The 11,705-nt window shown below is 30.0% G+C and overlaps 1 protein-coding gene across 1 annotated transcript; it reads left to right on the top strand.

Annotated features, from left to right (window-relative positions):
• The first annotated feature begins 1,448 nt into the window (after nt 1–1,448).
• On the top strand, nt 1,449–4,180 carry LOC149165648 (uncharacterized). The gene is made up of 2 exons (XM_089432340.1): nt 1,449–3,164; nt 3,205–4,180. The coding sequence occupies exon 1, from the start codon at nt 1,550–1,552 to the stop codon at nt 2,819–2,821; it is 1,272 nt and encodes a 423-aa protein (XP_089288466.1). The 5' UTR covers nt 1,449–1,549; the 3' UTR covers nt 2,822–3,164; nt 3,205–4,180.
• Nucleotides 4,181–11,705: the final 7,525 nt, after the last annotated feature.

Below are 11,705 nucleotides of genomic sequence, written 5' to 3'. Positions count from 1 at the left end.
TAGGCATTATTGTGGCTAATAAATATTTACTCTATAGGGGAGAAACAACTTATGAAGACAATTCATTATATATCTATTGCACTTTTGGAGTTACAATTCATTGGAGGAATAGTTCTAGGGTGCTATGAGTTTCAAAACCAATGTCTTTTAGGAATGGAGTGGAAAACAATTCTACTATTCCAAATACCTTGAATCCTTCTTTGTTTGTAGTGCTTATATAATATATCAAATTAAATAAGTGCCTTGAGTAAAGATTTCAACATCCAAGGTTACTTAAAATTTGTTTCATTTAGGAAAATCTCTAGTTATTTGTCAATTTTATAGATATTGATATCCTATGATAGCTTTCTGCTAATAAATCCACTCAACTATAATAAAGAAATGTAAGATATCTCTTCCTTTCAAACATTTATTTTTCATAACTCCTCTAATTTGATTCTAATTTTTTAATAATTACTCAAATACCAATTTATATTCATCTCCAAAATTTACCATTACAATTTTAATATTTATTAATTTTCAATATTTTAACATTTACATAATATTACATTTTAAATAAAGTAAAGTGAAATTATACATATAAACTTGTCTTTGTGTCGAAATAAGTTATATTTTAAATTTTTAAATAAAATATCTTAAATTAAAATATTAACAAGCAACCAAAAAATATATTAAATAAACATTTATAAAACAACATTCTCATATTAAATATATATATATTCGAAAGCATCTATAAACAACTTACCCAGATAATCGAGTTAACAAAAATTATTAAACAATAACGAAGTAAATAACTCTATCAATTGCTTTCATCATATAATTTTAAAAAGAAGGTATGACTTCAACTTGCCAAAATTTCAGTCTTAACAATTATATGAAAGTTTGAGAAAGTTTGAGATAACCACATGTCAGGAAAAAGGATAGAAAATCAAATATTATGAAAAAAAATTACTTTAATGTTTACCCCGTTAAAGACAGTTTATGGGAGAGATCGCTTTTTTAATTAGTTGATATATTTGATTTTTTATGGGAGAGATCGCTTTTTTAATTAGTTGATATATTTGAATTTTTTTTATGAATGAAGCTTTATTATAATTGTTTTTGAAGGTTTTTTATTTTAAATAAAATGTTTTTTTATTTTTCGGAAAAACAAAAAATACATACTTTTTTTTCCAATTTTTCTTTTGGCAAAATACATACTTTTTCCTCCAACACTTTTTTTTGGCCTTTTTCAGCGCCCTGTTTCACAACAGAGTGAATAATAATTAGTCCTTCATTAAGCAATACAAATTTTGGCTCTCCAAAAATATTGACCCCTAAATGATTCTGAGTGAAATTTATAGTATCCAAAATTTTGAAAAACTTATCCAAATATTATGACATCCCTGTCTTTATTGGTCCAATGTTCTGTCATATGAAAAGAGAGGAAGTTGCAAGGAAGAATACGCAAAGTGTTGGCTTGGGGTTTCCATGTCCCGCCATTGATGGAACCGTCATATGAAAAGAGAGGAAGTTGCACGGAAGAATCCTTCCAGAGCACGCAAAGAGAATGGCGGTGTCCCTGCTCGTTTTAACTGTGCTTCATACTATTTTGTCAAGTGGTTTTCAATTCGAATATTTGGCAATCTATGGCAATGGAAGAACAATTCTTACAATTCGGGACAAGAGCACCGCTGACATGACATTACATTTAATTAGTACAGATGGACGGGAGCATGGAAGAAATGCTCTGTATCTCCACTCTCAAATTCTGAAAAGTTCTGAATATTTTGCAACGTTGTTATGTGAGCGATGGTCGTCGGAGAGACCACCTATTGAAATGGAGCTAACAACTTTTCACAGCATCGAGATGTATATTAAATGTATTCAACTTATGTATTCTTCTCAATCAGGGAACCGTTTTGGTTTTTCTAGTGTGGACGAAGCCCTCTGTATTCTACCAATTGCTGCTGAACTCCTCTTTAATAACTGCGTGGAGGAATGTATGAGATATTTGAATGTTGTTCGATGGACTACTAAACAAGAAGTCAAACTTCGAGCCCTGCTACTATCTTTGGAGATCAATACCTTGCCGGATTTAGCTACTAGACTCGGGATTAGCCAAATAAAATCAGATTATGGAGGATTACAGATGCTGGAACATTCTCTGAAAAGAATGTTGTCCACCATTTCTAGTGGTTCATACGATCAGAGCGAATACATTGAGGAATATATCGTAGGGTTCTTTGAGGCAAATGCATCCTTCGCAAAAATTTGTGGGTCTGCACTTCTGAAAGAATTTAGTACCAATATTGAACGCGCTAAATCCGATAAGTATGCTATCCGTACTGCTTGTACTGCACTTTTATGGATTGTCAATGTGATTCAGCGATGTGATGGGCAATTGTTTGAAATATTGTTCAAATTATTTTGCGAAGATACTGAACTTCCTATCGCATTAAATCGTTCTTACAGTGGATATTCTGGTAGTGTTAGTCCATATTCTGGTCTAAAGAAGCCCATTCTTGGTCTAAATACTCCACTTTTGGATCTAATTGATCGGTTTCTAAATTGTATGGGCAACGGCGAAATAATTACTTCTACATTATTTAGGGTTTCTTTTCTCACAGATTGGGTTCCTGTCATTGCTGCGCATCTCAATCACAAGAATAAATTGGAAAAAGGTATAATTGATGTTGCTGAAACCCTCCCTCCTGTTGAGCAAAGACGGATTTACAACATTTCGAAAGAAACTCTGACCAAAACCCACACAGAAACATTTAATTGCTGGGCCAAGAAAGTAGAGGATGCCATTCTTCGCCGCAACTACTTTTTTATGTAAGTGGTTTTTTTAGTCCTGAGGATGTGGTCGGATAGTTAAGTAGGAAAGTTTGGTCTCCACATGTTGGTCCAATATGTTCCTTCTCGATCAGTCACATTGGTTGATTTGGACGGTATATTCCCCATATGTTTCTTTGACGGTGCAGCTTGAGGGGGAAGATGTGGCTGTGGTGTATATCTTCGTATTGATGCCTCTTCTCTATATCATTTTTTCTGGTCGGGTGGGTTTGGAGACAATTGCAAGGCAGAGATGATTGTTTTATGAGGTGCTCTTCAATGTGTCTCTTGGATAGGCATTGAGAAGATGGTCTGGTGGGTTTGGAGACAATTGATTGCTTTATGAGGTTCTCTTCAATGTGTCTCTTGGATAGGCATTGAGATGAGGTTCTCTTCAATGTGTCTCTTGGATAGGCATTGAGAAGGTTGTGATCATTGGCGATTCCCTCTCTACAATTCAGTGGATGCAGGGTAGGAGTGATCTGGATGTCCCTCTTCTATGCAATTGGATGCAACGAAACCTGAAGTCTTCCTTACCTGATGTGTCATTTCAGCATGTATACGGGGAACAAAACCTAGAGGGGGACACTCTTTCCAAGCTGGGTGTGGCTCTTTCCGATGGTCATATGGTTTATGAATATAGAGTCGATGGTATCATTTGTGGCTATTTTGAGATCTGAAGTAGAGACGTTCCGATCTTTTTTTGCCCTTTTCAGAACTTCAGTTTTTTCCAGAAATTTTGTATTATTTGTTTATCCCTGTTTTGTTATGTTTTTGCTGATGTTCTTATGGCATATCAATGGTCTGCTTTTGGTTATATCCTGGAGTTTACAATCCAGTTTGGACAAGGACTGCAATAGAACTATGCTAATGTAAAACAATCTTCACTTCTAATGAAGACATGTTTCTGTTTTTTTCCTCCAAAAAAACAAAGACTGTTATGCCTAACCGCTGCTCCAAACATAATTTATTGCTCCAAACATAGTGAATAAATTTATTCACTAGAAAAAACACTCTGTTATCCCTACTGGATGACCTAATCAATAGATCTGAAGCCTGTTCAGCGGATTCTAAGCAATCCCTGCGGGAGGACCAGGGGCAATAAGTGCAAGCCTCCCTATGTATCTGTAAGTGAAACAATTTCGATATATCCACAGTTTTATTTGGGTGTCAGCTTATACATAGTTAATTTCCAAATTTGTTGTTACACTGATAATTATTTTTTCAGTATCAACAGTGATCTGATCATTTTTCGATGTTGCCAGTTTGATTCTTGCCCTGCCCCCAATGTACTTGCAGAGGTTTTTTCTGGTCCCTAATTACCTTCCACGGTTTCTTATTGTTTGTTATTATTTTCACAGGATAAGGCCATCGGTTTTTTTTGGATGTTAGAAAAGATTTATAGAAAACTAAAATAATTTTGTGTTCATTATAATTCCTTTTGATTTCATTATAAACACTTTTGGTTGGACAGAAATGAAAGAAAACAAAAAAACCTAAAGCATTGTCACCGCATCCCCTTTTGGATTTTTTTTTTTTTACTTTTGATTTAGTGAAAGGTTGAAATCAAAAACTCTGTTGTGAAATGTTGAATGGAGTATCAATGTATAATGTTCATCCGTAGTTTCTATATTATCTTTGGTTTTTAATAGTTGTTTTGAAAATCTTTGCTTAATATATGTATTCATTTTAATAGGCATAATGTTAAAATTTAATTAACTATATTTTTAAATTGTGTTATCTTTTCAGATCTATAAAATGAAGTTCGTTAGATTTATAATTCCATGATGTTTTTGAAATATATATATATATAAAATAATTTTTTATTTTAAATAAATGTTTTTTAATATAGAAAAATTATGAAGAATTAAATAATAAAATTATATTTAATTGATTTGAGTTTTAAATGATTGTATTAGTAAAATTTGATAAATGAATCAAAGTTTATTATAATATTAAATTATTTTAATTAATTGATGATATAAATAAAATAAGAGAAAAGATAATTTGTTATAGAATTTGGAATTATAAATTAAATGTCTAACTATTTTAAAATCGACATTTTAGGTTTCAAGTTGTGGCTAGCTTTAAATAGAAATATTATAATCTCATAACAAATTTCCTTTTAGTTGTAAATGTACAAAACTTTAAAGCTTCTATTAATCTAGAATTTTAATTGGATTTTTAATAATATTAATCAATAAAAAATTGACCAAATCCCCTAAAGACTATATACATATATAAATTTATTTTATTATTTTTTCATATTGCAAAAACATAGTTTAGAGTTTTTTGTTTGAATAAATGTCTTCTTACATTGTTTCTTAAGATGGAAATATATAAAAATAATACATATTTTTTGAGAAATAAAGTTTTTCATTTCTTTTCTTAACTAAAGATCCAAATTCTAAAAGAAGATTCATAATAATTAGAAGCTTTTGGATAGTCACCTTACCTTTCCCTTTTATTATCATTTTGAAGCATATTATACATCATATTCTACAATAACATTCATTGTTTTTAATATATTAAAAATTTACAATATTATATTTAAAAAATACAAAGTTACATTTTACTTTCAAAATGATATATTTGGAATATAATATTTGTTTTTATATTTTTTCATATATAATATATTCGAATATAATATAATATTTGTTTTTATATATATATATTTTTTTCATATATAATATATTCATTTTTATTTTTGGATTCATTTAACCATTTTATTTTTAATTCTAAAAATTATGAATTCAATATTCTTCTTATTTTATTATATTTTTCTTTAATAAAACAAATGGAATATATATATATATATATATATATATATATATATATATATATATATATATATTTGTTAAATTTTAAAAAATATAAAATGTTGATGAATCAATGACTTTGGCCCTATTTAAAGTGTCTTTTTTGAAATTAGTCAAGTTTATTTACCCTTTTAATCTTTAATCTTTATTTGACATCTGTGGCTTATAATTGAAGTGTGCTTAGCAGAGAATATCCTTTACAGCATGAGGGACTACATTGGGTAGCAAAGGAATGAATAGTGCAACATAGTTACCAAGTTCGGCGAATTGGCCCAAAAATCCAAATATTTATTGGTTGGATTCGATTCATCCGTTGATTTGTAAAACCCAATAATGTTTTGGTTTACAAGAAATTCTATATTCAAAACATGGTAAAAAATAAAAAGTTTTATATTACAAAATTTGAAATGGATTTTATATTTAAAACATAGTAAAAAAAAGAAACTTCTATATTACAAAATTCGAAACGGAGCTAAATTCTATATTTAAGAACAGGTCAAAAAGTCCAAGACACACTTCTCGCATATTAACAAATTTTGGAGGATAGGAATGAGCAGTGTTTTTAACATAAACTTATATATTACAAAATTTGAAACAAAGGTAAACTATATATTTAAAAACATGTAAAAAGAATCTAAAACACACTTCTAGCATATTGACAAATGTTGGAGGATAGCGATGATTAGTGTTGTAGTTGAACTATCATTGTTATGGAATTTAAATAGAAACTTTTTTTTACAATTTATAATAAAAAAATATGATTAGTGTTGTAGTTGAACTATCATTGTTATGGAATTTAAATAGAAGTTTTTTTTTACAATTTATAATAAAAAAATATTTTGTTAATATTATTCTTCATTATTATTGAATAAATTTGGTTTTGATAGAGATTCGTTAAATGTTAAATTTGTTTAGAAAATCTGACAATTCTAGTATCAAATTTTTATATAATTATCTAAACTTTGAATTTAATAACCTGATATTTCATTGTATCTCCACCTTGATTTATTAGTTGATAATTTACCATTTATCTATTAAACTCATGGCCATTCGAAATCTTAAACTAATGCATGCACTCTTTTCAGAAATGAAGATGTTTTTTATATTTTCAAATTTTATATGGATTCGCCAAAACAGAGTGACATAAATTTCCTAGTATGTAGAGATTACTTGAACTCTATTTTTAATATTTAGTATTCCATTTTTTACATAGGATTCTAGTTTTGAGTTTTCATTCCTAGATTTTACTTTACATGATTTCCACAATTTATCTTTCATTTTTTTTTATCATTCTAAATAAAATGAGTTGTAATATCTTATTGAAGAAAAATAGTTAGTAAACATGACTATTCTTGTGAGAAAATATTTAATGATTTTTCTGTGAGAAAAGATTTAATAACTCTTTTTAAGCATTTGAATATAATGTGAAATGTCTGTTACTTTCCATTTTTTAAATTTTAGAAAAAAAAAGTGTCTATATTTTGAATTTTAACGTTCAATTTGACTTACAATTTAAATTTGATAACCATGTAGTGCAGAGAAATGAAGGCGTGCTGTTTGAAGAAGTGAAGGAAGTGCAATTGAAGAAGTGAAATCTGTAGTAATTCTTTGTGGAAAATGAAGGGATTGAGAACCATGTAGTTCAGAGAAATGAAGGCGTGCTGTTTGAAGAAGTGAAGGAAGTGCAATTGAAGAAGTGAAATCTGTAGTAATTCTTTGTGGAAAATGAAGGGATTGGGATTCTTTGTGAAAAATCCATCTGTACGAGCCTCTCCCTTCCTCTGCAGATATTCTCCCTTCCTGCGGGTTGACAACTTCCTCGTGAAGATGTCTCACGGGTTAGGAGTGCGAGATAGTATGGAACCGGCCTCTTTTCTCCAAAATTATCCCAATCTCCAAAATTATCCCAATTCCAACCCGGCGTTGCCCTTCTGGAAATATGTGGGAGCAAAAAACTCGAGTATCACGCTTGTTAGGCTATCTATGTCCCCTACCAGACTCCTTGCCTGCTTTTAAATCTAAAAATCCCTCACGACAAGTGCTATACTCAATGGGTTTTTAGATGCAACCTAGAAATAAATTTGAAGGTCGATCAAGCTTTCAACTATTTTTGAGATGCAGCATAGAAATTTTTTTGAAGGTCGATCAATCTTTCGTAAGTATATCACATATTTTGATTATCACATTGCATGAGGTAAATGAGAATCCATCCTTAACACAATATTTGTGTGATTTAAAGTTAGTACATTATCATTATCATATTTTTCATTCTATTTTGTAAACACAACCGTGTGTACATAGATTTTTCTAGATTTATTTAAATTTTAGATCTGTCAAGTGAGGATCAAATTTCCCAAGGTGTAAATTTCTTTTTTAGTGCAAAATTAAAAGTTTGCATCTCTAGAGATTTGATTCTTCTCGGCCTTTGATAGACCTTGAAGTTTGGATCCATATAGGTTCCATCTAGATTGGTTCAGTGAAAGTACAAACACTCATGAAATTCAAATACCATCCTAGATCCATCTTAACTCCATATCTACCAAGTGCACAGAGAGATCAAATATCTTTTTAAAAGTTTGTATCTCAAGAGATTGGATCTCTCTTAGCTCTTGATAAATCTTGAGATAAGATGGATTCAGGATCATTTAATTTACCCCTTTAAATAGGTTATATTCCACCTGAATACCATGAGTTCTCAATACCATGGGTTCTCAATATATGAGTCATTTTTATTTTATTTTTATAGGGTTATTTTTTATTTTATTTTATTTTGACCAAGTTAAAATGTTTACATTACATTAATCTTTTGATTTAATTTAATTTTTATTTTTATGTAATTTGACTTCGTCAAAATGTTAAATAGGACATTATCTCTACCATACTAGGTTGGCCCTCTCGCCACAAATGTATAGTTGATTTATGCTCATGCAATTAAAAATTGATAAAAAAATGGTTTTCCTACCTTTTAGCTTTTCTATCTTTCATATAAATATTTTTTCAAACCCATTTTCCAATAAAAGTAAGATCAATTATCTATCTATCTAATTTCTTAAAATAACACTCCTCTTTGGAGAGAAGGAAAATTAATTAGAATTTTATGACTTTAAATAGGCTACATTAAAGAAGAACACCATGTGAAAAACCATATGTAATTTGATCGAATCAAAATGTTTAAATAGCACAAACCTATATCCATACTCCAAAATGTTTAAATAACACAAGCCTTGATCCATACTGATCTATTAAACCTAGAGGGATCAAATCTTTCAAGGTGCAAACCTCTTTTGAGTGCAAAATTTGAAGAATGGTTTGCACATCCAAAGATTTATTTTTTAGTTCAAAATGTTTTAATTAATATTTTATTTTTTATTTTTATGTAATTTGATCTAGTCAAAATGTTTAGATAACATAATATAACTCGACATTCCAACAACTCGTCCATATTGGGATGGAGAGTGTCTCTTGCCCAAAAATATAATAGAATTAAATTAAAAAAAATTATAAAATATTTTGATTGTGAAATGAGAATGGATTTTGGGCATGTGGTATTGATGAGCTATGGTATTAGCCAATGGTATGGTATAGTTAATAGTATCCATGGTAAAGTCGGGTGAGCATCCATGGTTAAAAGTCTTGTTAATTGTAAGTATTCTTTTTATTGTGGAATGAGGAATGGTTTTTGGGCATGTGGTTTTGATGTGCCATCGTATTGGCCCATGATATGGTATGGTTAATAATATCCATCATAAAGTAATGGTGAATATCCATGGTTAAAATTCTTATTATAATGCAAGTATTAAGTTTTTTTTGTGCTTATTAATGAAATTTAAATATGGTTACAAAATTATTATTTTAATTTATATGGTGAAATGGATCTTAATTTATAGCTACTATTTATATCTTATATATTTTCATGTGATAGAAATGTAGATATATCTCAAAAGTAATTATAATATTTTTCTTTTAAATTTAATAAAAAATATTATAAAATTAAATTCAAATAAAATATCTATAAAATATTTTGAGTGTGAAATGAGAGATGGTTTTTGGGCATGTTGTATTGATGAGCCATGGTATTGGCTCATGGTATTGTAACAAAACCTATTTACAAGTTAATAATATCTATGGCATAATAATTAATCTATTTTATAAGGTAAAATGGATATTAATTTATTGTGCTACTTATATATTTTGATGTAATATGTATATTATGATTTTTTTTAATCTAAAAAGTCATTAGTAATTTTATTAATAAAAGCAAAATTACAATGTACCAAATTTGAATTTATTATTTTGATTTACTGCGATAATCAGAGTTGTATCCAACTCTCTGAAAATCCAGTTTTTCATGATCGGTCCAAACATTTTGTATTGAGGTGGATTATGTTGTGGGAGTAGGTTCCCATGGAGGAGCAAGATGCAGACATTTGGACAAAGACATTGTCAAGATGTAAATTCGTGTTTCACAAAGACAAGATTGGGGTAGCTGATAATCCCTTTCTTATTGAGAGAGAGTGTTGAGAAATGACAACAAGAAATTCCAGTTTACTATGTCCTTGAATTAAACTGTGAATTAAAATCAAATTCTATTCTCATAGCAACTTGTAAATAGTTAATTAAGTTTAATTGAATTAATTAGCTTAGGAATTTCGAGTTGGAAGTCTATCAAAAATCATGTACGTGTGATACCTAAGTTTTAGGGGTTTAGATTGAGTTCATTTGAGTTATGATTAGATAAATCATTTTGACTGAGTTATAGACAGTTAAACTAGCTCTAACTATTTATGGAACTAGTAGAGGTCTAGTAGTGAGTTGGTGCACTAGTGCATCCTAAGTGATACTCCAACTAACTGAAGATTCCTTCATGAGAAACTCATGCATGTCAGTTCAGAGAAAGACCCAATTGAGACTAGAGTGCAGGGACAATGTACTATCAGTTGTAGAATGATTCGAGTTGTACAAATCATGCATGCAATCAAAAGAGGACCTAGATTTGGATTGCACAGTTATGGAAGAAGGAATTCCCAATTAAATATGGGTTATTCCTCTCAGGGACCGTGCAAAGAAATAGGGGCTCAACAGGTAGCATAAATTGGCTAAGTGTTGGTTAGTGCAGACTTGTGAGGCAGAGACTTGATCATACTTGTGCAGGAATTGTTCTAGTGAGAATAAGCATTGTATTTTCATCTTGGATTTCTGATTAATGCAATATAGATAGTAGGGGTTTTGAGCTGTGGCTTTCCCTGGATAAATATTGTGTTATGTGCCATTGATTATCTTCCTCTTAGCGATTATTCTTTTCATCGATCATTGGTTTCTATTGTTTAGAGAGTAGAGTAGATTCTTGTCTTGTGTTTTAGTACATTACATGAGCTATGAATCTACAAGAAAATCTACATATCTTCCTTCTTCGCTTGACTAGGAGAACCAATCTTATGAACTCAGTTGTGATATATGATTATATAAAGATATTATTGTTTGCTTCTTCGCTGACTGAGGAAACCCTACTGCAAAACCTTTAATATATGCGACACATGTGAGGAAAAAGTAACCAAAACAGTGCCCAAATAGCTCATATTCCTCTCCTTTTTCTTGTGCTGGATGAGAGGCTTCTAGTTCTCTTTTTCGCACTTTCTGTTGTACTTCAGATGCATGAACAAATTTAGTGCCTAGAATGAAATTCAAGCTTCCTATAAATAATAGTTTTCCCATGCAAATTAGCCAACATGACTTGAAGACAAGGTCGTCATTCCTTTTGGAGATTATCTTTCTTTCATCTTGATTCGACTTGAAGGAGAGGTATTGTGCTTACCTTGGAGGGATTTCATTCTTATTTTAATGACTCATACAAAATGTAACATGCCCAAGAAGGGTCCTTCATACATGACATTGACTCAATTTGACTTTTATGACTATATGACAAAACCTAAAGGCTCACAATGGGAGCCATTACTAAAAATAAAATTGCTTTTTCATGAAACCCATGAGACAAACATTACAATAATAATTTTTTTTCTTCTTCTTTTCATCAATTACGTAAAATCAAAATTACATGTCATTATGAAGACC

The sequence above is a fragment of the Pinus tabuliformis genome, chromosome 5_1, assembly GCF_031772625.1.
Source record: "Pinus tabuliformis cultivar Carrire ecotype Pingquan chromosome 5_1, CPIR1, whole genome shotgun sequence".
In the NCBI taxonomy this organism is placed as follows: Eukaryota; Viridiplantae; Streptophyta; class Pinopsida; order Pinales; family Pinaceae; genus Pinus; species Pinus tabuliformis.
Note: the sequence above shows the minus strand (reverse complement) of the source record. Positions and strands in the feature narration are given on the sequence as shown.